The sequence below is a fragment of the Megalopta genalis genome, chromosome 7 (genome assembly GCF_051020955.1).
Source record: "Megalopta genalis isolate 19385.01 chromosome 7, iyMegGena1_principal, whole genome shotgun sequence".
Lineage (NCBI taxonomy): Eukaryota > Metazoa > Arthropoda > Insecta > Hymenoptera > Halictidae > Megalopta > Megalopta genalis.
The window spans coordinates 16,613,614-16,639,828 of record NC_135019.1 but is presented as its reverse complement, the minus strand read 5'-3'; the positions used below and the strand labels follow the sequence as shown (position 1 = coordinate 16,639,828).

At 44.7% G+C, this 26,215-nt stretch overlaps 4 protein-coding genes and 1 long non-coding RNA gene across 5 annotated transcripts; 2 read left to right on the top strand and 3 right to left on the bottom strand.

Annotated features, from left to right (window-relative positions):
• Positions 1 to 1,396: 1,396 nt before the first annotated feature.
• On the top strand, positions 1,397 to 4,311 carry LOC117221600 (uncharacterized). The gene is made up of 2 exons (XM_033472688.2): positions 1,397 to 2,339; positions 3,914 to 4,311. The coding sequence occupies exons 1-2, from the start codon at positions 1,467 to 1,469 to the stop codon at positions 4,235 to 4,237; spliced, it is 1,197 nt and encodes a 398-aa protein (XP_033328579.2). The 5' UTR covers positions 1,397 to 1,466; the 3' UTR covers positions 4,238 to 4,311.
• Positions 4,243 to 18,988, bottom strand: LOC117221603 (uncharacterized). The gene is made up of 3 exons (XM_033472689.2): positions 18,711 to 18,988; positions 8,238 to 13,055; positions 4,243 to 6,215 (listed from the first exon to the last, which is right to left on the bottom strand). Exon 3 carries the CDS (start codon positions 6,213 to 6,215, stop codon positions 5,466 to 5,468), a length of 750 nt encoding a protein of 249 aa, XP_033328580.1. The 5' UTR covers positions 8,238 to 13,055; positions 18,711 to 18,988; the 3' UTR covers positions 4,243 to 5,465.
• On the top strand, positions 16,494 to 23,838 carry LOC117221604 (uncharacterized). The gene is made up of 2 exons (XR_013033891.1): positions 16,494 to 18,213; positions 23,189 to 23,838. It is a non-coding gene; the product is annotated as an uncharacterized LOC117221604 (long non-coding RNA).
• On the bottom strand, positions 20,160 to 21,775 carry LOC117221602 (histone H2A). The gene has a single exon (XM_033472690.2). The coding sequence runs from the start codon at positions 21,683 to 21,685 to the stop codon at positions 21,311 to 21,313; it is 375 nt and encodes a 124-aa protein (XP_033328581.1). The 5' UTR covers positions 21,686 to 21,775; the 3' UTR covers positions 20,160 to 21,310.
• Positions 23,839 to 23,885: 47 nt separating the features above from the next.
• LOC117221605 (histone H1-I) lies at positions 23,886 to 24,750 on the bottom strand. The gene has a single exon (XM_033472691.2). The coding sequence runs from the start codon at positions 24,647 to 24,649 to the stop codon at positions 23,966 to 23,968; it is 684 nt and encodes a 227-aa protein (XP_033328582.1). The 5' UTR covers positions 24,650 to 24,750; the 3' UTR covers positions 23,886 to 23,965.
• Positions 24,751 to 26,215: the final 1,465 nt, after the last annotated feature.

Below are 26,215 nucleotides of genomic sequence, written 5' to 3'. Positions count from 1 at the left end.
GGTTCCTCGGGTCATTTGAAGCAACTTCTTCCTTTACAAAAATTTTCTCCGAGGCACCGTTAACGAGTTATTAACGACAAACAGTGACCAATGAGAGGCGAAATCAGCTGCCGCGAGGTGGCCGAGCCAATGGCGCCAGCGGTCGAGCGGTCGAATCCCAGCTCAGCTGGCGCGAGGCGGCCGAGCCAATGAGCGTAACTGGGCTTCGTGCGCTGGTTGGTTGGGCCGCCTCGCGTCAGCCGTATTGGATTCTTATTGGTCACTATTTTTCGTTAATAACTCGTTAACGGTGCCCCGAAGAAAATTTTTGTAAAGGAAGAAGTTGCTTCGAATGATCCGAAGAACCCGCTATTTCCGGATTGCGAGACATTTTTGGGATACCCTGTAGATATCGCGATACTTCATCGCCGGTGTCGTTAGAGCCGATCCCAGTATCGCGTATACAACGTAGAACGTGATGAATGACCGTCTTTGATTGCTGGAGAAGACCATACCAAAAAGGGTATATAAGCTGGTGATTTTCAGTCGCCGGCTCGTAGATGGTATATATACCATCTCTCAAATAAAAGTAGAAATCAAACTTTTAAGAAAAAGAATTAATATCATATTCATTTGAGAAACAATCTAAGCCATAATCCCAATAATTAGAAAGTAGATCATCCTATCGAACGGTATAGAGGGAGCCCCAAAAATGTCTCGCAGTCCGAAAGTAGGAGATTCCTGAGGTCATTTGAAGTAATTTTTTCCTTAGCCAAAATGCAATCCGCGGCTTCGTTTACGAGTTATTAACGAAAAACAGTGACCAATCAGAAGCGAGATCATTTGGCGCGAGACGGCCGAGTCAATGAGCGGAACTGGGCTTCGTGCGCTGGTTGGCTGAGCCGCCTCGCGTCAGCCGTACTCGATTCTTATTGGTCACTGTTTTTCGTTGATAACTCGTTAACGGTGCCTCGGAGAAAATCTTCGCAAAGAAAAAAGTTGCTTCAAATGACCTCAGGAACCTTCTATTTCCGGGTTGCGAGACATTTTCGGGACACCCTGCATTACTCTCCGTGGCTCTATTGTTTCTGGAGGAAGTACAGTGACCCCGGCGGCGATACGTTTCGTAAACGCTGCACGTGAATCGAACGAGGCGCAAAACGTAAACAACGTTTAAACCGGCAGGCGATGAGATAAGACTAAGGTTTCTTTGTCGGAGTGGCGCCGCGTCGCGTCGGTTCCGCCATCGATACGGATACGGGAGGTTATTCCGGCCACTCCGTAACGCTCGTCGAGATGCTCTCTGAATCCCTCAATCTTGACTCCGTTTCTATAATTAGCTATCTTGTTGTGCACACTGCAACGAGGAGAACTTTGATCCGAGCAGCGGCGCAGATAAATCCTAGGGTCAAAGATGCGTTCAGTCTTCTAAGCTGGTTCATTCGCGCGACCGGTGTCACGAAGACGGTGACGATCCACGGAAGAGCATGATCGCGACGACGATGAAGAACGCGTTGCTCGTCGGTGTTCTCGCGGCGATCTGTCTGACGGAGACGCGGGCTTACGTGAGTTTCGACCAGGTGAATCTCGACAATAAGACGGAGTCTGATCTACCGAAGAGCGCGGTACCCGGACAGGGCAGCGATGCGACGACGGAAAAGCTGATTCGCGTGCCGTTGATTCGTCGATATCCACGAACGATCGACAGGTCCCTGGCCACGATCAACGAGAACGATCCACAGGAACCGGAGAGGAACACCGTGACCGCCAGACCGGCGACTACAGAGGCCACTCGAGGGGTTCGACGAGGCGCGAAGAGGAACCAGAAGAAGCTGAAGCTGACGCAGACCCAGGGTCGGAAGAAGTCGAAGAAGACGAGACGTCACGTCGGCGCCGACGACAAGCAGGACAACGTCGACGGTCAGAACCATCTGAGACGGTTTGGCGGATCCGTGGCTAGAAGCTACAAGAACGAGGACTATTACGCGCAGAGGCGAGCGGTCATGGAGAAGTTTTACGCTCGGCAGCGCGAGATCGCCCAGAAGTACCAAACGTCCACTACCACCCAGGGACCCTTCAGGTACGATTTACTGCTACCCAGTGCCACCACGGAGAACAGCAGATACAACTCGAGAGTGACGCCGTTCATCCCGAACACCAGACCCGCTTCGACGGCGAAGCCGCTGCGATCGCCTGCTAACGACAATTGGCTGTCCCCCGTCGAAGAGGATGCTGACGTAGACACTACCTCCTACGACGACTACGAAGAGAACGATTACGACGCCATCGATGCGGGAAAAGCTACTCCCGTTGCCAGCAAGACTGAAGCTGCTCCCGTTGGTACCAGCACCCTGGCACCAGTAAGTGCGACGACATTTAAACGGCTCCGATATACATAATGCCGTTTATGCGTATCGACGTAGAAATATCGAAGTCTATTCCAAAAATAGTCCTATGCGACTCTGTTTCAAAGTGCTCGCAATATAACGCTATCTGGCGAAAGGGGGAAAATAGAATATGATTCTATTTAAAATCGCTGTAAATTCTCGCTAATCGACGCTTAACTCGGAAGATGTTCAGCCTTATTATGCTATTATACTTATACTATTGTAGTTGTTATACTCGTTATGCTCAGCCTTATCGTACGTAGCCTTACTATTACCTTGCGGCGCGTTTTTATAGTTGTTGACAATCGGGGACTATGAATAATCGTACCTCCTCTTCCCACGTTGTCCGTTTTTGTGTATTAGCTGAGCTCGATTAGGGAGAATTTGCTGTACATAATTCGACATCGACCTCTGCTTGTTTCTATTTCGTTCTGTACGACGCGATGACATTCATTGGAATTCTACCGAATTTTAAGGAGATTAGATTACAGATTTTTACTGCAATAGAATTGTATAGAGCGCCAATTTCAAATATAAATCGTGTTCAACACGCTTGTCTAAATAAGAGGTCGTGAGCTCTTCTCAAACAAAATCATACAGGATTGCAGTAAATTCTCTCCCTAATTTTCCTTCATTTAAAATCGTTGTAAATTCTCGCTAATCGACGCTCGGCTCGGGAGATGTTCAGCCTTATTATGCTATTATACTTATACAATTGTAGTTGTTATACTCGTTATGCTCAGCCTTATCGTACGTAGCCTTACTATTACCTTGCGGCGCGTTTTTATAGTTGTTGACAATCGGGGACTATGAATAATCGTACCTCCTCTTCCCACGTTGTCCGTTTTTGTGTATTAGCTGAGCTCGATTAGGGAGAATTTGCTGTACATAATTCGACATCGACCTCTGCTTGTTTCTATTTCGTTCTGTATACGACGCGATAACAAATTATTCGTTGGAATTCTACCGAATTGTAAGGAGATTAGAATCGCATTGAATTTTTGCTGCGATAGAATCGTATAGAGCGCCGATTTTTAATATAAATCGTGTGGAACGCGCTTGTCTAAATAAGTGTGCTTGTCGTGAGCTGTTCTCAAACAAAATCATACAGGATTCTCCCTAATTTTCCTTCAGCTTGTAAACAGAAACGGATAATTTGGGAAGAAGAGATGCGATTACTCGAGCCCCGCACCTCGTTTTTACAATTGTTGACGATCGGCAGCTGTAAAAATGAACCGCGAGGCTCGAGTAATCGTATCTCCTCTTCCCAAATTGTTCAATTTTGTTTACAAGCTGAAGAAAAGTTGGGGAAAATTTAGCGAATATTGCAAGCATGCTTTTACGAGAAGCTCCTCCGAAATAACGTTATACACATAGTAGCTGTCTTCGAGTTTTCTACACAGCGTCCTTTTGTCTTTCGAATCGTTAAAAAGGATTCGTAGATCTTTATCAAGATTCCGACTCTCCATACAAACCCGGCTTCAAAGAAGCCGCCATTTCGACGACGTCGAAGCGTCCGTGATCGTACAGTGTCGTTCGTCTTCCAGGTGGCCGCCGGCGGGAAGATCACCGAAATCGGTGACTGCGTAAACGTCGAGAACTCGTTGTTCTACCAGCACAACCTGTTGGTGGACGTGACGAAAGGAACGACCGTCGAGACCGACGAGTTGATGGAGTCGATCAACGAGGAGTATTGCGTGGTCTGCATCCGGATCGAGCAATCCGCCGGAACCGAGGGCCGGCTGAAGATAGAAAGATCCGGGAACAAAAGCGTGAAGCTGAAAATCGAGGCGCTGCGGAACGAGCATCTCGCGTTCGTCGCGCGATTCTACACGGGCGACAGATCAACGAGATCGAAGGACTGTCTGTGAGGTCGTTGCGATTACTGACAAATTTATTAACAGATCCTTAAATAAAGCTGCGTGTCGTCGTAGACTTTACGGAACTATGAAGCACCCGTGTCGACGAGGCCCGCGTTAACACGTTCAGCGCCACGCCGGTCAAATATGGGTGACACTAATTTTTCACCAATTGAAAATTCTTTTTCATTGTAATACATACGAACAAACTGAATTCGACTAGAATGTTTCGGATGCGAAGAAGTGTTCTAATATCATCCACTATGATAAATTTGAACTTTCTAATTTCGCTTCGATTAATTAACACGTTGAATGCCACGCCGGTTTTACAGAAATTGTCACGTGGCGCCACGATGAATTTTCCTTTATGCGATACATATAACGTTGAAATATTATCTGCAATAGATAAGTTACAGTGTATAACTATGTTTGACATGTTGATTGCGACAGGGGACACTGTTTGAATCGAGGATGGCAATAATACAAAATTTTAGATATTGACATTTGTTTTGAATTGTATATATTCCTATCAATTTGGGCGCGCCGGTCACCGGTGGGCCCCATGGCGTCACCGCCAAGTTAACCTTTTAGGTACGGCTGAATTCTGCGCGAGGCTATTTCTCTGGACGGCAGAGTCTGATATATACTGTACAGGGTGTCTGTATATTCTGTCTGTATATTGTTAAGATACAGTTATATTGTTAAGATAAGTCTGTATATTGTAAATCGATGTGAAGACAAAAGAAGTGTGAAACAATGCATATGAAGACGATTATTTGATTCAAACGATGACCGAGTGAGCTACTAGAGTAAGCCACTATAGTGGCGCGTTGTTCAGAGAGATGACATCCGCGAAAGCCACTATAGTGGCGCGTCGCTCAGAGAGATGACATCCGCGGCAGCCACTATAGCGGCGCGTCGTGCCTAAAAGATTAAGTGCCGGTCACCGGTGACCCCCGTGGCATTCAACGTGTTAAATTGCTTTGATTTTGTAGGAATTTTAGTGGTCGATCGTGGACATTGAATGTGTTAACAGAGCGTCCGTTTATCGATTCCCCTGCCAAAGCGGACGAGATTTGGTCCATCCATCCCCCCTACGAGACGATCGCAGACCGAACCGTTCGCAAACTTCCGGTTCGCTCGCAGAAACATTCCCGTCCTCTGTCCTTCTAGAATATCACGATTACGCGGATCGGTCGGATCTCGGCGGAACCGATGCTCTCGGACCAGCCGATCGACCTCAAGAATCCTTCGGCGCAGCCGTGGGCAGCGGAGGCGGAGGCACGTCGGGCACTTTCGGCTTGTCGGCCGTGGCTGGGTCCTTTCTTTCCTCGTGGTAGCCTGGAAGCAGCTGCCCCGGGTCGCCGTTCTTCGGCGTGGACGCGGGGATTGGGTCCAGGGTGCCGTAGGGTTGATAGTCCACGTAGTAGGTGCCGGGGACCAGGTGCGGGTTGATGCCACTGTACGTGTAGAAGTAGGGGTCGTAGTAGAGCGATTGGTAGTTCGGATAGAAGCTCAGAGGCTGCTCGTCGTGCCTGTTCCTCGGGCCAGGCTTCGGCTGGCCGTTCTCCACCGAGGACTCCACCTTTTTCGGCTCGGGAACCTTCGGAGCATCTGCCGGCGTATTTACCGGTGCATCAACCGGTGCATCAACTGGTAGATTAACCGGTACATCGACCGGCAGATCCACCGGTGCAGCCGCAGCACCCTCCGCTTGCACCTCGGCCCGATTGCTCGGGCTCGGCTCGTTTCGCGAAAGATGCACCAGCCCCGGACCGGGAATTTCCGGCGCCACTTGCGGGTAGTAGATCGGCGGCACGTAACCGACCGCCGTTCGGTGGATCACCGGCTGGATCACAGGGAACGCTCGAGAAGGCGACAGGTTCTGGTTGCTCGTGATCACGGCGTTGTACACCTTCGGCACCTTCAGCAGACCCGGGTGACCCGCTGCTAGGGTCACCACCGTTGCGAACACGATCGGCAGCTGCATCTGAAAGACGTTTCGGGATTTTCGGAATTGTTTTCACAGATCTATTCTACTCGCTGTTCATTCAGCTTCGTCCACGAAAACAGCTCCGCTAGGATCTAGTTCTCGCGATTCGAAAATTTCTAATATATTCGATGTGACGCAACGATAACGGTAACAGAAGTAAAAAAAAAGAAAAAGGAGCGAGCTGGTATCTCGGAGTCTGGATCATGGAGCGAGGCGGATACGGGGCCCCGGCATCGCGTAAACTGTCGTGTCGCTCGAGAAATTATAGCGTTCGAGAGTCCTTTGTCCTAGACACGCGATCGGCACGCGATCTCTCCTTCGGCCGCGGTCGCGTTATCGCGAGCGGTCCTAAATCGGGACAGGAAACGTCGACGGGATTTCGCAGAAACGACAGATTCTGACGCAACGTGTCCACAATGCGGCTATCAATCCCTTCCTACTACTTGCCGTCTATTTACTTGGCATGGGGAACCTATCCTTGACAAGCGCATGCTTCGAATGACGCGTGTCGCGTGTCGCCGCGGTATGTTATCGGGAAAAGAAATCGGACGCGGCCGTGTGTGTGTGTTCCCGATCGCGCGGAGCTCTCGAATTTTGAAAATTGTGAAATCCCGAGTCACTTTCCGCCCCGGCGGCACGTTCTAGCCACGTGTCGGCCAGGTGTTTCTGGAATGGCAACCGCCACCCGTGAACAAGGATCGAGGGAGCGCATACGAAACAGGCAGGATCGTGCACGGAATAACTCCTGCGTCTCCGTCGTAGGCGTGTCTAGCGAAATTCTTTCATCTCGCGAGGTTCAACCAGCCGAAACGAGCGCAACTTTATGCGAAATCGAATCGTCGGCGCGCGATACGCGAAGGACGAAGGATCGCAGCCGCGACGAGCGATGGTCGTCGACGTTGCCGTATGCGCGCGCGGAAAATTAAGAGCTTCGTCCTGTCGCGAACAATCGATTTGTCGCGGTTCTCGCGGTCGTACGAATAACAATCGAATTCAACGACATTCAACGAATGGAAAAAGAAGACAATGGTGATACAGTAATGTCTCCCTAACTGACGCTCCGATTGTGCAGAAAAATGCAGAATTTGAGAAGATGAGATACGATTATTCGAGCCTTGCGGCTCGTTCTTATAGTTGTTGACAATCGGCAGCTATAAAAATGAGCCGCGCGGCTCGAGTAATCGTATCTCCTTTTCCCAAATTGTCCGTTTTTGTGTACTGTAGCTGAGCTCGATTAGGAAGAATTTTCTGTACATAATTCGACATCGATCACTGCTTGTTTCTATTTCGTTCTGTATACGACGCGACGGCAAATTATTCATTAAAATTCTACCGAATTCTAAGGAGATTAGAATCGCATTGAATTTTTGCTGCGATAGAATCGCATAGAGAGAGAGAGAGAGAGAGAGAGAGAGAGAGAGAGAGAGAGAGAGAGAGAGCTCCGATTTTATATATAAATCGTGTGGAACGCGCTTGTCTAAATAAGTGTGCTTGTCGTGAGCTCTTCTCAAACAAAATCGTACAGGATTGCAGTAAATTCTCCCTAATTTTCCTTCAGCTTGTAAACAGAAACGGACAATTTGGGACGAAGAGATACGATTATTCGAGCCTTGCAGCTCGTTCTTATAGTTGTTGTTGACATTCGAAACCATAAAAAGGAATCGCGAGGCTCGAACAATCGTATCTTCTTCTCTCAAATTGTCCATTTTTGTGGACGATGTGAGCGTCATTACTGTACACTTATACAAGGAGAACGATGACAATAGAATGGAAGAAACGAGAGCCTCCGATGCGCGCTTAACGCTCATTTATCTCGTACCCGCGCGAGGACACGCGATAACGAAGCTGCAGCGATTGCATCGCGATCGCGAAGACGCGCCTGCCGCCATGATTCACCTCATTAACATACGCTCGATCCACGCTCCGTCTCCTCCGACCCGCGAAATCGCGATTCCGATTCGGAAACATTCGGTCGACCGACGCACGAATCTCGTTCGAAATTGGACCGATGACGCTTACCTTCTACTTTGCTCGCCTCCCTCTAGCGATGCGACTTTCCACCGAAGCAAGGACCGTCGAGAAGCTGACACCAAGTAGCAAGAGAGCTGCATGGGGCCGTTGTATATATGGCTCATGGGGTCCCAGGGTTCAAGTCCCGTGTCCCCCACTACTGAACGCCACTTGGCGAAAGTACTCGCCGATCGGTAATGTAATGTTCGACTTCGGGGCCCGCCTGTACCACCGGACAACTGCAGAAGGACAGTTTACCGTGTGCAGGATCCCGATGCACCGCGTGCAACCGGTAAACCGGCCGAGAGAGCTCGACGCCCGTTCGAAATTGCGATCCTCGAGGCCGGTACTTTCAAAAATTCGTTGACGTCGGACTGTCGCTGTCTCGAATGAAACTTCTATACAAAGAATTTCCAAATGGAGTCTTGAACGCTACGGTAGAACAATCAGTTCGTATAACCGGGTGGATTCGTATAATAGGAGTTCGGTAATTATCCCCTTTATTTGTAACTTCTCGTTCAAATAACCAGAGTTCGGCGTTTGAGATGAATGAATTGTTCAGAGGAAACGTGCTGAGTTCACATTTGTTCACGTTTGGTATACGGTAAATTATTTTAAATTATTAAATTTAAATTATTAATTTATTTATTATTCAATTCCCTTAGCTTGGAAACAAAAATGGAGTACTTGGGAAGAGGAGGTTACTATTCGAGCCTTGTGGCTCGTTTTTATAATTGTTCGCAATCGGTAACTATAATTTTCAAATCGTTCATTTTTATATACAAGCTAAGAGTCGATTAGAGAGAATTTATCGTATTTAGGTAAAATTTTGTCCCAATAAATGGAGTTCTAGCGTATAGGGTGAAGGAGTCAATTACTGTTGGATGACCAGCTGCTGGACCTTTGGTTTGTTTTCTGATAAATTAATGAATTAATTAACTTTGTATTTTACCGAACAAGACATATTAAATTTTTTTTTAGTTTTCCATTCTCTTTATCTTTGAACGAGCATAAAGTTAATTATGCCCGAAAACCAGGCACAGCAATTGGTCACTCCACAGTAACCGGTTCCACTATACGATAATTTTAGCGATACTTCGATAAAATCTTGAAATTCCAAACAAAGACAGATATATCGGTGCTGAAGTAGCAAGACAAATGCCCTCTCGACTTTGCTGACACGGATTTATTGGTTTTCGAATCCGTCGATCACAGACATTTCCCAGATCGAACGATCGCGGGAACAGTGTTTGACGAAGTTCGACGCGTCGCTGACCCGGATGGCACCCCTAGCAATGCCCACGATTCGTAGAATTCGAAGACAATGGACGTAAACAGCATTCGATCAGATACATACTCGGGGAAACTGTTCCTTTCCTTCTGGTAATAAAAGAGACGGGAAACGAGCGACGAGCGACGAGCGATCGCCAAAGCAGCCAGTCACGATCCGCGCATAAATTCGAGCATTCTGGGAAATAGAAAATAAGGCAGCATGCTGTCCAGGTGTTTCGATCGGTGGTTGATAGACGAGCACGCACCGACCGCTGTGTCACGAGAGCTCGTTTCCACAGTTGGGTGACACGTGCTAATCACGCGATCCGGCTACTTATCGAAACCGCGAGTGCCATTTATCGGAGCTGTAATGGAAACTCCATCGATCGCTGCGACGGCAAGATCAATGCCGACTAATCGGACGATGAAAAATGTTCGTCGGCGACCAAAACATCTCCACAAGTTGCATTCGTAATGCGCGCGCGCGCGCACTAATTTACTCGCGATCGGCAGCTTTCGCCGCGAAATTTGAACCCGATACAGCGACAGCGTTTTTACTTACTTCGCGAATCGATTGTTCGATCGATGGTACGAAATGGAACGCGATCGAAACGAAATCGATTAACGGAATTAATCAATTAACGACCGAGGTAGGAATTTCATTTCGTAGAGTACGAATTTAATTGCTAATCACAATTCACGATCGAGGTAATCGTTCGTTACGGCTAATGATTCGAGCGATTCATCGTTGATTATTCTTACCTAATAATTTATTTATCGTAATTATTATTTATCGGCAAATGGGCCGGAAGCGCTATAGCATCGTACGTATCGCGCGACTGTACCGGTAACGATGCAACCGCTGGAAATAAGTTTCCGATCGGACACGTTGGTACGAAATTTATCGTAAACATTGATTATTTCGAAGCATCGAGTAATATCATATTATATATCATAATATAATATAATATTAACACTATGCCGTCCGGTGGCACCGCGCTGGTGCCATGCAAAAACTATCCGTTGTTTGCCGGTGGAACCACTTTGGTGCCATTTTTAAAAAACTGAAATAACATTTGAACTATATTTCTTGGGTGTTAAAAGGCAGCAAACTAACTACAGCACTGTGCTTATTTAACTAAGAATTAAGTACGAAAATTCTTGGATGACATATCTTTATTTTAGGAATTTATATTACCGCCATCTTCGAAATTTTTTTTTAAATCTAAAATTTCCAAGCTATCACACCGGCGTCAAACAGTAGTATCATATCTAAGATCTGCGGACAGCATAGTGTTAAAAGTAACGAGGAATCAAGGGCAGCCTGATATACAGCAAATAACGACCCACGCATATAAGAAAACCGTATACGTATATTATATCGTTATATATATTATATATACATATATTATATACACTAGCACTGACACTTTAACACTATGCCGTCTGCAGATCTTAGATATGATTCTTTCGTTTGACTCCGACATAATAGCTTGGAAATTTTAGATTTAAAAAAAAATTTCGAAGATAGCGGTAACATAAATTCCTAAAATTAAGATTAAGAATCATTAAGATAAGAATTATATATTAAGATAAGAATCATATCTAAGATATATATTATATATACGTATATTATATACACTAGCACTGACACTTTAACACTATGCCGCCCGCAGATCTCAGATACGATTCTTTTGTTTGACGCCGGCATAATAGCTTGGAAATTTTAGATTTTAAACAAAATTTCGAAGATGGCGGTAACATAAATTCCTAAAATTAAGATATATCATTCAAGAATTTTCGTACTTAATTCTTAGTTAAATAAGCACAATGCTATAGTTAGTTTGCTGCCTTTTAACATCCAAGAAATATAGTTCAAATGTTATTTCAGTTTTTTAAAATGGCACCAAAGTGATACCACCGGCATACAACAGATAGTTTTTGCATGGCACCAGCGCGGTGCCATCGGACGGCATAGTGTTAATATCGAAGTGTGCAGTCCACAAGTGGAAAATTTAGATCCCCAGAAGCCTAAACTCGGGGACTTCGGTCGCAAAAATATCCATTTTGCAGTTATTGCGGAGATATTCGAATTCTATCATTTCATCAATCTATTCGTGAAGATTTATACGCGATTCACGTTTCATTCATCCTAGAACACCAAGAACAAAAGACCCGACCGTAAACACCGATTTCTCGCGGTCGAAGGGACAATGCGAAGATATCGGACGCGTGACTAATTATTTCTGAATAAGACAAGCGTGCGTTATCTTTCGTACGCGGCTACGAACGAACGAACCGCTGGTTACGATACCAACGAGCACGAGCCAATCAAAGCTCCGGTTGATTTTATTTCGCGTTGATTTTATTCGTGCGCAGCCGTTGGTTATGCACAGATCCGATGTCTCGCCAATCACGGTTTTATTGCGACAAGATATTTATGTACAAAGCAAAGCGCTCGCGCGAACACGAAAGCCGCCGCGGGCGATCGAGATGAAGAGCTCCGAGGCCGGATCTTTATCGTTTCGCGGAAAGAAAACCCGTTAGACATTTGTTTATTCGGTTATTCGCGCGTGCCGCAGGAGTGGCAGAATCTTGGCAGTGGTCGCGAATCGCTGACAGCTTATCGGGGAAACGCGGCCCGATAACCCCGCGGTCGCGCGAATCGGCGAACAATATTCTTGGGAAATCCAGAGTACATGGTTTAGCATACAATAGAGTAGAGGGAGGTCGCGACGTTTCGACCGACCGTGCGCTAATTATACGGTTAACTTACATACTAGGTGGGACGAGCGACCGTACAACCGTTAACGTTGGGATCGTTAAGCTCGAAGTTTTACAAGCGTACTTTTGATTGCGCTTCAGAAGACCCGGGCTTTCGCGAGCCGCTCCTATTGTTCGGGGCCCCGGTGTTATTACCCGGAGCCTCGTTTACGACCCATAAACGGTCGTACGCTCGCGCGGGTCAAACGAAGGATTAATTCCTTCGTTGACGCCGGTGAAGAAGAAACCCTGGCGCTCGATTATCCGGCGCAATAAATTCATAATAAACTTCGGATTCGTACGTGTTAAAAGATAATACTCTTCTTCGCTGTTGCGATTAATGCGATAAACCGGACGCACGGAAATTCCGTGCTCCTTCGCGCAATCGGTGCTTCGAGGCACGAACGTATTCTTTATCGTACGGTCCCATGATACGAGGACTTTAGAAGCATCCGGTTACTTTTGCTTAGAATTTCTACGATTTGCATTTGGTCGAAACGCCGATACTGTGCGAAGGGAGTCACGGCCACGATGATCGCGGGTCGGTGGATCGTTCGTCATATAGACTCGATGGGGATGTAGCACATCCTTCTGAACAGCAGAATCGGGAAGTTCGGTAGAAAGAGGATGAACAGCAAGACCAACGGCGACAGCAGCAGCAGGATACTGGCGTACATCACCAGCCACCATACCGACGATATGCCCAGCACCGGATCCAACATCGTGAAAGGTCAATCTTCGATCGAGGTCATCGTCCATCCATCGTCCGGCGATCACTCAACGTCGCAGCCTCTGAAAATGCCACGCGTTAATTGAAAATTCCTGACTCGGTAATCTTCGATGATAAATAAGACAGCGTGTCACGGCATGGATCGATATCCGAGTATGTATCGTTAACCCTTTCGCGTCGAGCGTCGTATTCAGGGTGTCCCAAAAAGTCTCGCAATCCGGAAATGACGGGTTCCTCGGATCATTTGAAGCAACTTCTTCCTTTACAAAAATGTTCTCCGAGGCACCGTTAACGAGTTATTAACGAAAAACAGTGACCAATAAGAATCGAGTACGGCTGACGCGAGGCGGCCCAGCCAACCAGCGCACGAAGCCCAGTTCCGCTCATTGGCTCGGTCGCCTCGCGCCAGCTGAGCTGGGATTCGACCGCCCCGACCGCTGGCGCCGTTGGCTCGGTCGCCTCGCGCCAGCTGAGCTAGGATTCGACCGCTCGACCGCTGGCGCCGTTGGTTCGGTCGCCTCGACCGCTGGCGCCGTTGACTCGGCCGCCTCGCACCAGTTGAGCTGGGATTCGACCGTTCGACCGCTGGCGCCGTTGGCTTGGTCGCCTCGCGCCAGCTGAGCTCGCCTTTCATTGATCACTGTTTTCGGTTAATAACTCGTTAATGGTGCCCCGGAGAAAATTTTTGTAAAGGAAAAAGTTGCTTCAAATGACCCGAGGAACTTTTGGATTGCGAGACATTTTTGGGACATCTTGTATATGCAGTATTCGCGGTACGAATGGAAAGATTGCGATGTTGGCCTTTGTATAGATCCTTGTTTCCAAATATATCACACAGAATTATATTATTAGTGTTTATATATTATTATATTTTAATAATTTTTGTCTCGTTATTAATTATATTAAACATTCAATCGTTAGGCTTTGTACTTATATAAATACCTGTGTTTTACCTATAATTTTGTAAGTCTTTTTAAATTAAAAATGTAAATATACTTGTTACATTAGAGCAACGATTGTTTTATTCGACACAGTTATTATTTAAGACTTGGGACAACATATATACAGAAACCACGCACACTGTGCATATTTCCGGAGCGAGTTTCCGTTCGGTGACGGTACTTCGGCGGACGGAGCTGCCGTAGCGAAAGGGTTAAAGAACAGCTACGGACGTCGCAACAAGGGAAGCGTCGATCGTTTGCGACGGTAACAAGACGGTTACGACAAACTCCTGGAATAAAAGCGGGGCGAACTTTCCCGTCCTCGAATGGATAATAACGGCGATTGCGATGGATCGCGTCGGATAACGACGCCGCTGTCCGTGCACCCTCCGCGGACAATTGACACGCGCACCCGAGTGTAACGTGGCCGTGCGCCGCGCCAGGTGAATCCGTTTCCATTTTACCTGGAAGCCGACACTTTTTGCGATCGGACCCTCGTGTTTCCGGGTACCATGTGCTCAGTAATTTTTCCCAGAAATGTTCGGAGGTCGGAATCGATAGATCTGAGAATACTGAATCGCGACTCTTCGAATCTCGCGGCTCAGTTTTTTTATGGAAACTCGGGGCAGTGGGTGAAGAAAAGGCAGCGGCCGGCATGCCGGTGTACATTAACTCTTTACACTCGAAGCCATTTTAACCCTTAGTGGACGAGAGGCGACTCTCGGTCGCCACGGCGTTTAGCGCGGCAGGACGAATGGCGAGTGAGAGGTGACAATCGGTGTTTATGTTAGATATTTGCAAAAATCGCCTCGTCCTGCTACCTGGCTCGGCCGAAAAAGTCGTCGTCCGCTAAGGGTTAACTGTAAATCTAAATGAATTTTTCTGACTTATGATATTTCCATTTTATACGACAAAGTGCATTTTATACACACGAAATTTATAGTCTTGCGACTCGTACAGCGATTAGACTTTTAACCATTTTTTTACGTCTAGACTTTTATAATATAAAAATTATCTTAGAGCATGATGTAACAATTTTTTAATGGTGCCTCAGAGTCATCACTCGGGCATAAAGGGTTAATATGATAAATTCTCCGTAATTGACGCTCGGATCGTACGCAAACATGGACAATTTGGGAAGAGCAGATGCGATTATTGGAGCCTCGCGGCTCGTTTTTATAGTAGTCCGACGATCTGTAACTATAAAAATGAGCCGCAATGCTCGAACAATCGTACCTCCTCTTCCCAAATTTTTGTATACAATCTGAGCGTCGATTAGAACAAATTTACTGTACGTGGTAATGCACGAATAAAAACGATGACATAACTTTTCTATTTCTAATTTTTTGCCACGATTCGAAGGCGAATCGGAGGCCACGTGCTGCGATTCGAAGACAAACAGACCATTTCGTATTGTCTTCCGGAAGTTTACGTCGCGTGCCGCATCACACGCTTGATCGATCCCGTTGATCCTTAGCATCGACGTAGCAATAAATTACATAGACGTGAAACTGGCACAGGAAAATTCGCGGCAATCCGAAATTTGGCATTTCCGGGAGAAATTACTGTACATCGACCTCTCGACGATTCTCGACGCCTTCGTTAAAATTTATCGTCTGCCGGAAATCCTCGCCGATGAGTCCCCAGCGAATTACGCGGGTCCCAAAGTGACACCAAGTGAGTGTCGGCGAATCGATGAGACACGATCGAGCGTTATCGGACGTTAAGGCTAACCTAGACTTTCGCAGGTTCCCGTCACCGAAATTAAACGAGGCCTGCGCGCAACTGCGCGGCAACCTTCTAAATTTTTTCTCTCGCCGCGTAACCAACGTTTCGCGCTCGCTACTGGTTTTCAAGGATACTTCTTGCCCGTTGCATCACGCCGCGGGAAAGGTGAACCAGTCTTCCGTACAATGTACGGAATAATCGTCGTCGTATTGCGCAGCGAGCCGCGTGCTGGCCACGTGTTACGAATAAAACGAGCCCGTTGTTTCCCAGGTACACACGTACATACATGCATACGTATGTTGTGTAGTTGTCGGGTTTCAATAAGGACGATCGCGGCTGCGAGGTGACCAAACGCGCGCGAGCTGCGCGACCGTCGAGCTGCTTACTCGCTCGGTTGCGCAATACAGCCACCGGTTCCTTTTGTAACGATTGTGTAATAGGACATCGTCGACTCTACCAGCTCCCGGCGAAGTTGTTGTCGCCGCGCCGTGTTATAGCGGAGCGATCGCGCGAACGTTTTCATCCGCGAGCATGCCTTGGACAAAGAGCACGCGCTTCCGGGTGTTCCAGTTTCGGTCGTCGTCCGCAGCTTTTCGAGCCAGGAGATTACGTACGAACGGAATACAGTAATGTCTCTCTAATCGACGCTCAGATTGTGCAGAAAAATGGACAATTTGGGAAGAGGAGACACCATTGTTCGAGCCTTGCAACTCGTTTCTATAGTCACTAATTGTCAACAACTATAAGAACGAGCAGCAAGGCTCGAATAATCGTATCTCTTCTTCCCAAATTGTTCATTTTTCTGCACAATCTGAGCGTCAATTAGCGTACGAGCTCCTCTAAAAAATGACATGCACAGGATGACGCACGAGAATCGTCCGTTCGGTTATCGGCGAGAAATGGTACACAAAAATGGACAATTTGCGAAGAGCAGATACGATTATTCGAGTCTTGTTGCGCATTTTTATAGTTGCCGATTGACAACAATTATAAAAACGAGGTGCAAGCATCGAATAATCATATCTCTTCTTCCCAAATTGTGCATTTTTCTGCACAATCTGAGCGCCAATTAGGTAGACATTACTGTACGCCGCTTTAGAAATCGATCGCGTACGAGCTCCTCTAGAAAATGACGCACACGGGATGAACGCACAAGAATCGTCTGTTCAGTTATCGAGGAGAAATGGTAGGATTTATTGGATAGCGTGGTGCAGGAAATACAGTAAATTCTACCTAATTGACGCTCGGATTGTACACAAATATGGACAATTTGGGAAGACGAGATACGATTACTCGAGCCTCGCGGCTCATTTTTATAGCTGCCGATCGTCAACAATTATAAAAACGAGGTGCGAGGCTCGAATAATCGCATCTCTTCTTCCCAAATTGTCCGTTTCTGTTTACAAGCTGAAGGAAAATTAGGGAGAATTTACTGCAATCCTGTATGATTTTGTTTGAGAAGAACTCACGACAAGCACACTTATTTAGACAAGCGCGTTCCACACGATTTATATTTAAAATCGGCGCTCTCTATACGATTCTATCGCAGTAAAAATTCAATGCGATTCTAATCTCCTTACAATTCGGTAGAATTCTAATGAATAATTTGCCACCGCGTCATATACAGAACGAAATAGAAACAAGCAGAGATCGATGTCGAATTATGTACAGCAAATTCTCCCTAATTGGAGGAGACACGATTATTCGATGCTTGCACCTCGTTCTTATAACTGTTGGCAATCGGCAACTATAAAAACGAGCAGCAAGACTCGAATAATCGTATCTGCTCTTCCCAAATTGTCCATTTTTGCGTACAATCCGTGGGTCGATTAGGGAGAATTGACTGTAACGGGCGTGCGAGAACAAGACCGATCCCAAATCCGAAGTCCAACGTTCAAGGAAATCGTTCGATCGACCGAAAGCAGGCGACTTCGTCCTTGCGCGCCGACTATGATAGTCCAATAACAGGGAGACCGGTCGAATGAGATGGGAAAAAAAGAACGTGACGAAACGAGACAGCCGACTCGAAAGCGAGAGCGACGATCGTTCGATCGAAATACGGTAGATCACGAAGACGGCGAGCGCGCCCGTTCGACCGCGAGAGCCAGCGAACCCGCGGTGCACGCGTCCATCGCGCTCCAATCCACGCTGACCGCGATTCCGCCGCGGAAAGTGAAATTTTCACGATTGCGTAATCGTGGCATAATAGAATTATCCGGTAGAGGCGGTGGGCACACTATTATGGAGCGCGGGGCCATTAATGAAACACCGCGAGGCGGGTCGGCGTATGGGAATTATCAAACCGATCGCCGTTTCTCCCGTTTCCGTTCACGTTCGATTTTACAGCAGCGTTTAAATCTTTCAGATTTATGATCACCGACGTGCTCCGGCAGAAGCAGTCCACCGAATTATAACAAGCGGCGAGCGCGTGCAACGCTTTCTCTAGAAACTTTAACGTTCCTGTTTAATTGCCGCAGAAACCTCTTTCTCAAGCCACACTCGTCGTCGATGACGGTGCCTTGACGTTTAATCGAGAGCTTGCTACAACCGAGTAAGTATTCCTACGGTTACTTATTTACATGCGGTTACACCGTGATATGTAATCGCCTGCAAACACGTGCAGACGCCGATCGGATTCTCGCGCGAAAAATCGATTTTCCGCGCGATCATTCATGCACCGTGCAGTTGCCGAGTCCTTTGGCGAGTTTGCTTCTAGGTCAAAGTAAAAGTGTGGCCGCAAGCCGGCGAATGAACGAGATTTTCGATCCGTTCCCCGTCGCCGCGTTGTCCTTGGCCCGGTAAAAATTCAGGAGACCGGCGCGCCGCACGCAGCGCGGCGAAGTACGGCACAAGCGTTTCGCAGCGATCCTTCGACGCCTCGTTTAATTATCTCTGCGACGACCTTTCCGGGAGAGCCTTTTCGCGGCGAAAGAGACCTCGTCGAGGATCGTGTGTCGAGGCAACTTCTGGCGGACGATCGTGTCGGGCATTAGGACGAGCAGCGTGCTGTCTCCCGCGAAGCGTTCTCGGTCCATCGAGGCTGCCTACCTTTCCACGATCCGGCACGATCCACATCACAGAACAAACGGCGGTCGCCTTGAATATATCGCACGCAAGGGCTGCACCACGATTTACTGCGCGATTTTTCGACGACGGCGCGATAGATCGGCGCGTGCAGATCTTTTCTCGCGTGTGTTCAGCCGCTTTCCGCGGACTGAGCGCGCGCGGCCAGGCGCCCATGCTTCGATGTCCCCGGTACTTTCCCTTTCTTTCGGCGCTTCGAGACAGAGTTACGTCGATTGAGTCACCTGGTAAACGCTTCGTCGACCTCGGACCAACGTGATAACCGCGCCGCAAACACCGTTAAACTCTGGATCGTTACGATTCGATCGTGCTCCAGCCTCGAACACTCTTTTCGACGGCCAGCGATTTCGCGTTTCAGTTCAAATAACCAATGGTAATACAAGATTTATTCGTAAACTTTGAATAACGATTATAGTTTCGAAACGTTTGTTTGTTCGTTCTCGGTAAATGACCGTTTTTATTGAAACCATATTTATTCGAATAATATAAATAATATATATTATTAATATATATTATAATAATATATTATAATAATTATATTATATATATATTATATTATATTGTATTATATTATATATATATTATATTATATTGTATTATATTATATATATATTATATTATATTGTATTATATTATATTATATTATATTATTGTATGTATATGTATTGTATTGTATTGTATTGTATTGTATTATATTATAATATTATATATTATAATAATATAAATTTCCGTTATGTTAAGCCCTTAAAAGCTTTTAATTATCGTCGGAAATGCGTTGAAACATTATTTTTCATTTAACTCAAAACTAGCGTTAATGATCGGGAAGTGTTCATAATGATACTGCGCATCGTTTTCATACTACAAGTTGCCGTAACTATGTCCGTTTAATGTTATAAACGATTTTCTATTTTATTTTTATTTTATTTTCAGTATTGAATATTGGAGCACATGATTCGTGCCGGTTCTCCTGTATGGAGCATCGTCAATTTCGGTACGAATTTTCTGCTGCGTACAAATAACGCCAACCCATGCAGTGGCTAGACGTTCAAATTGTTAGACAAAATCGACTCTTGGTAATTCGTCTACCAGTTTCAGCATTTTGCCGCTACATCCAACGGCGCTGTATATATATATATATATATATATATATTCCCTGGGTATAACGTGATGGCGCCATCGTTTGACAAAGTGGTGAACTAATTTTGACGAGCAGTTTGAGCGTTTTGCCACTGGATTAATTGGCGCTGTACGAATCCCTAAACGGAGTTTTGTCTTTACATAAATTAAGATTATTATAAAAAAATTGTGATTAGATTTTTATTTTGCGCTGTTTTTGAATGATTTTTTAATGAATCACAGTATATGAAACGTTTGATAATAAATAGTAAAGTAAGCGGTAAATGAAGCAAATAGTTGAAATATAATAAGCCTTCTATTCGTTTCCGTTGATTGAAAACATTTGTTAACATTGATTTTAATATTTCGTCATACTTTGGTCGAAGAACCTAGAAACAAGAAATCAAAACATAATGAGACTTCTTGATGCACAATTAAGTTGAATAATTCTCTCTCGTGAATCGTTGAATAAGTCTGATTCATTGCGTGGAAATTAATAAACAAGGAGACTTTTCATATTTTAAGCGGCAACCCTTTTGCTACTACGTGGAATTACTGAAACTTGCACTGTAACGTATAACATTTATATTGGAAGCAAACATGAAATGATAAAGTGTTTTCTTGGAAGGAATGTATCCTCTTATCTAGGGACACATACCTGTATTGCCTACTCGACTGTTTGCAGAGATGATTTTATGGGAAACGGCTGTAAAATCCCTCGTTCGGATCCCATTGTTTAGGGCCTAAACTTTGGGACCCCGTGCTGTGCTACGTTCTCATTTCAATGCGATTTTAAGGGTGCCATAAAATGTTCGAGGAAATCTTTATTCGGCAAAACGAATTCTATAAAGTTCTGCACTGTTGACATGGCAGAGACGAAACAAAGCCGATATTATTAATTCTACAGTTTTGGCAACTGCAAAGTCATTTAATACGTCACTCGGTACGTTCCGAACTAAGTTCAATGCCCTCGTATAAAAGCGTCGATACATTTTTTTTCTTTTTGACACGACACGAACAGTCGAAATAGTTGGCGCGCGCCACTGTTAAAGTAACAATTGAACTTTCCGTTATACGATCATATTAATCGTACACGATATTATTTTATTCAACCTTCCTCTACCTTATTTTAAAAAATAATAACCGATGGAAAATTTATAGTCTAGCTAGTGTATTGATCGAAATCGGTCCAATAACATTGTCTACCTATAACAGAAAAATTATGTAACTCCAGCCTAAGAACGACGTTTACCTCAAATAGGAATTTGTAATTACTAACACATCTCACACACACACATCAAAACTACTCTAAACGTCGAAGAACCTATTATCTTATATTTATCCAGGTAATTGAGGTTAAGGTAGCACAGTTGATCGGTGTTATCCTTCGTTATAAAATTGTTGGCCCTGAAAAGGGCCGTTATGGATGGAGCTTGTGAATGAGGAATTTAAGCCTTCTTCTCGGTCTTCTTGGGCAGGAGAACAGCCTGAATGTTTGGCAGAACACCACCCTGAGCGATGGTAACTCCGGAAAGAAGCTTGTTCAACTCCTCGTCATTCCTGATGGCCAGTTGTAAATGCCTGGGAATAATTCTGGTCTTCTTGTTGTCGCGAGCAGCGTTGCCCGCCAATTCCAACACTTCGGCGGCCAGATACTCCATAACAGCTGCCAAATAAACGGGAGCACCGGCACCGACACGTTCCGCGTAGTTGCCTTTGCGAAGGAGACGATGGATACGGCCGACCGGGAATTGAAGACCGGCTCTGTTCGAACGGGACTTCGCCTTTCCCTTGATTTTGCCGCCTTTTCCGCGTCCAGACATGTTGTTTGCCAAACGAGATCGAAAGTACAACGAAAAAAAGAAAACTGAATGTGACCTCTTAGGAGACTCAGCGAAGAATGATAGTCCAAGCACGAAGCCCGCTGCCTTTTATACGTTTTTCGGGTCCCCGACGGTCGACCAATCAGGTTGCGAGCCGCGGCCGCCGACCAGCGATTGGAGCGCCATTGACTGCCACGCGAGCAGATGCTTGTTAAACTAACCACCATATTTTTTATAGCTAGAAGAGCACGGAAAATCGGGAATATACAGAATTTTAATACGATAACGTATAATGTTGCCGTTCGAAATAATTATGTACAACATAAATTCCCGACAAGATATAGCAAGAACGAGATTCAGGGTCATTGATCTCGTAAACTTAACAAACAAACCTGTACAGACGGTTCCGAGATGATCATAAATTTTGTTTGATCACAACACGTGAATGTAAACAAGAAAGTAATTTAGTCTCTTAAAGCTATGGGAGTAATTTGTCTCATGCAGGATTCGACCATGAATCGCGGGCGACGGCAAGCTACAGAAATTGGCGGGAATATCGACAACGTGTCTTTCCCTTCACGTGGTCCGCAGCTGTTCGTTCCCTGTAGAAGCTACGCATAGGAGCAATAAACTTTCCCTTCGAGAACTTGTATATTTCTGTTATTTTGAGATAGCATACGTAACTTCGATATCGATCCCTTCGTATGTAAAGTATAAGGGTTGTTACATCGAGTATTCTCTAAAAACTTACCCTAACCTCCAATCTTAATACGTCTTATTCATTATTTTTCTATTGCCGTTTGTTTACATGTACACAATAAAGGGAATCTTACTTGCATTTGATGCATGGTTTATTTAATCGTTATATGACGCAATAAAAAATGAATATTTACTCGTAGAAGAAATGCGTCTCGAATCGAAAACGAAGATCGAACGTTGCATAAAATAAATGTTTGTACAAGTAATCTATGCGACGTTTTTAATAAGCTATACAATAGAAATGCAGTTATAGTACTGCATAAAACGAGATACAACTTTAAGTATTATTACGTTTATGGAGCCAGCGTTATTTACACGCAATATAGCATAAAATTATAGATCCGTATATAAGTAACGGGAAGCATAGAAACAGAAATAGAAATTCAAAAAGAGATAGGAGAAGAATCTAGTTGATCATTCATTCGTAACGTTTTCTCGTTAAAACAGAGACGAGCATACTTCCGATACTCCCAATTCGTGCAGGTTTATTGCAAGAAACACCAGTCAATAATCTAACCTACAAGATCTAATATCACAGTCAATATTAAAACAATTTATTTGTTCGTGTATGTTTCCAAGTAAAATTTAAATATACAAATTTCTAATATTCGTGCTTTTGTTATTATTCGTATCAAATTTTTAGTATAACTATGAATGAATAAATTCTGTTAATAAAATAACAGAATCTACATATATACATATATTATTATTATTATATATTAATACAGTATTTCTTCTCCACAGCACCTCTGAAGGTCCGAGAATTGTCCTGAAAAATCATATATCTTTGAAGCATCAACATGTGGTGGTCATCTGTGAAAAAGGAGGATGCCATCGACTATCATACCTGGATATATTGCACCTATCCCTACTATCATTTATATTATGTACTCTTCTGAACAACTAATTTGAGAGATACGTGTTCGTTTACCTTTGAATTTATCTTTTACAATATTGGAGAAATTGAGTCTTGCTTCTAATCTTTTAAACTTCTGAGATTTTTTCCCATATGTCTATACTATCACCGTAGAAAGGAATCTGAAGGTGTAGCTCGTTTTACATGTTTAGCGACGAAATTATACGAGACACATCGATTAAACACGATGAAGATTCGCTTAAGAGCATCTCTCGAATATCCTAAAATAATCTTTGCTTGACGATAGTTTTTCAGTCGACCGTGATCTATAGAATATTTTCACCAAAATTATACTTTCAAAACTGAGTCCTAAAGCCTAAATCTTTCCCTTCCCGTTTAATTATTATGATACATCAAAAACAGATGTATAACATATACTTGCAAATATTACTTAAGTCAAACTATGCATTAAGTTAATTTCTATCACAAACTAGTCCTACTAACTAAATGTAACTTCAATAAAAATCATATATATATATCAATAGTCTAAATCGTTAATAGGATAAGGATGAAAGGAAAAAATAGTTGGTGTAAACAGATTGTTCCTTCGTTATAGATTTTGTGGCCCTGAAAAGGGCCAATAGTGGTTTATCATGATGAAGCGATTACTTCTTCGCGGCAGCCTTGGCTTTTGGTGATTTAGCAGTCTTCGGCTTCGGGGTTTTCGTCTTGGCCGCTGGGGATTTGGTGGCTTTTTTGGCTTTCGACAGGCTTTTAGCCTGAGCGACAGCCTTCTGTTTCGCGGCAGTGTCGGCCTTCTTTGCGGCAGGAGTTTTCACCTTCTTGGGTGTTGGAGCCTTCTTGACTGCGGCGGGTTTCTTCGCAGCTGGTTTCTTGGCGGCGGGCTTTTTCGGGCTAGCTGGCTTTTTCTCGGCGGGCTTCTTGTCGGCGACCTCGGATTTCTTGGCCACGCGTTTAGGTTTGCTCTTGGTCTCGGCGCTGCCCTTCGGCGCGGACAACTTGAACGAGCCAGACGCACCCTTTCCCTTGGTTTGCACGACCGCTCCAGAAGTGACAGCTGTCTTCAAATACCTCTTGATGAACGGCGCCAGCTTCTCGCCGTCGACCTTGTACGTCGACGCGATGTACTTCTTGATGGCTTGCAGCGACGATCCTTTGCGATCCTTCAGCTCCTTGATAGCAGCGTTCACCATTTCGGAGGTTGGAGGATGCGATGATTTCGATCGTTGGGCTTTCGCCTTCGATTTCGCCGCCTTCTTCGCAGGACTGGAGCCCGACGACGGGTTCTCAGATACTGCAGCGCTTCCGGAGTTAGTCTTGTCCTCCATTCTTAACGGAATATTGGCGAAGTGTTTCTTTGAACAAAAAGGAAAACAAAAGTACCGAGTAGACCTCTACACGACTGTGTATCTTCAGCAGATGGCGCTAAGCGTACTGGTAATTGCTTAGCCGCTCTTGAAACGACTCACTGGTAGCGTGAGCACGGACCATGGAGAGGGACCCGTACTATGTTTCCAATACCACATTGCTGAGAATCCGAGACCATCCGAGAAACTTTTGCAAATTAAACAATAATACGCACGGTTTCTGAATGTTTCGATGCACGGAAACGATTGCTTATTGTTCCTTGCATACATCACGATCGATAGAACCGCTGAAATTCGTCTATTTTCATGATTAAAACTGTCTCAATCCACGCGAACCCATGGTTCTTCCGGACGACGGGTAGCCTAATCCGAAAAATTAAGTGATAAATAGGAAATTATTTATTGCCGAGCGATTTTCCGGGTCGGTTTGGGTACTCCAATGTCAGAGAGAGGAACTTATGCCCAAAAACCGTCGATTCGACCCGTAGATTTTTATGAATTCAAAGCGTTCTGCGCTGATCGAGATACAAGGATGCCAGAGATGCAATGCAAATGGACGACGTGATATTCGCTTGAACAAAATATTTAACGAGATCAGCAAAGTCGAATTAGTTAACAGAAAAGAGGCGACAGTTTAAAAATTAATTTTCTGGACAAATCACGCGATCGTAAACGCAAAAATTAGCCGATCGGCAGGGAATTGCTCGCGAACCGTGTCGTTCACAGCGGCACCGCATAGTATTCCCATACGGAACATGTTATGCATATTTGTGTATTAAATATCTTCTAACGAATGGTCGAAAATGTCGATTAGTTTTTCATTTCGAGTTGTCACAGGCTGAAAGTGTTGTGAGAATTTACACAGTAGCGTATATAGAGAGTTTTCGTCCGAGACTTTGCAACAAGTCCGCAACCAATCACGTATTCTCCTCATGATTTTTCGGAAAATCTATCGTCAATCGATTGCAAAGAATTGTTAATATATGTTTATAAAAGAAAACAGTTTGGGGAACCCATGATATTGCACGCTTTTAATAAATATATATTTTTTATAGCTTTTTATGAGCAACAGATGAGCGGAAATCACTCATTTAGGTATGAACGCGGTACGTACTAAGGATTCGTGAAAAATACTTATTTGCAATTGATCATTTTTAACGGACCACAGGTAGTTAGCATTTACTTAGCATTAGCGCGACGTACAATAAGCAGAAAATTTTTTTGGCGGAATACGGTATATAATTTTCGAAAATCTGAAGCAGAGGTAACAGGACAGATCTGTTATTCGTAGGTGTGTAAATATAAGGAATAGTATATCTCAGTATGATGCTTCTAGTCATTTGTTCAAAGTTTTTAAAAAAAAAAACATATATAGCATATAAAAAAAATAATTGTTTAAGAACTAGATACGATGAATTTACGAGTACATAAAATTGAAATGACGTAGAACCATGTTTTTTGCATTCAGCTAAAGACTTCGAAATGACGTAGGAGTTGAAACGACGTTTTTCATCGTAAAAGTATTAA

Excerpts from the sequence above, each read along its gene's own strand:
- LOC117221605 (XM_033472691.2), bottom strand. The coding sequence starts at position 24,649 with ATGGAGGACAAGACTAACTCCGGAAGCGCTGCAGTATCTGAGAACCCG.
- LOC117221602 (XM_033472690.2), bottom strand. The coding sequence starts at position 21,685 with ATGTCTGGACGCGGAAAAGGCGGCAAAATCAAGGGAAAGGCGAAGTCC.
- LOC117221603 (XM_033472689.2), bottom strand. The coding sequence starts at position 6,215 with ATGCAGCTGCCGATCGTGTTCGCAACGGTGGTGACCCTAGCAGCGGGT.
- LOC117221600 (XM_033472688.2), top strand. The coding sequence starts at position 1,467 with ATGATCGCGACGACGATGAAGAACGCGTTGCTCGTCGGTGTTCTCGCG. Across the intron at positions 2,340-3,913 it reads GTACCAGCACCCTGGCACCA|GTGGCCGCCGGCGGGAAGAT; the intron begins GTAAGTGCGACG and ends TTCGTCTTCCAG.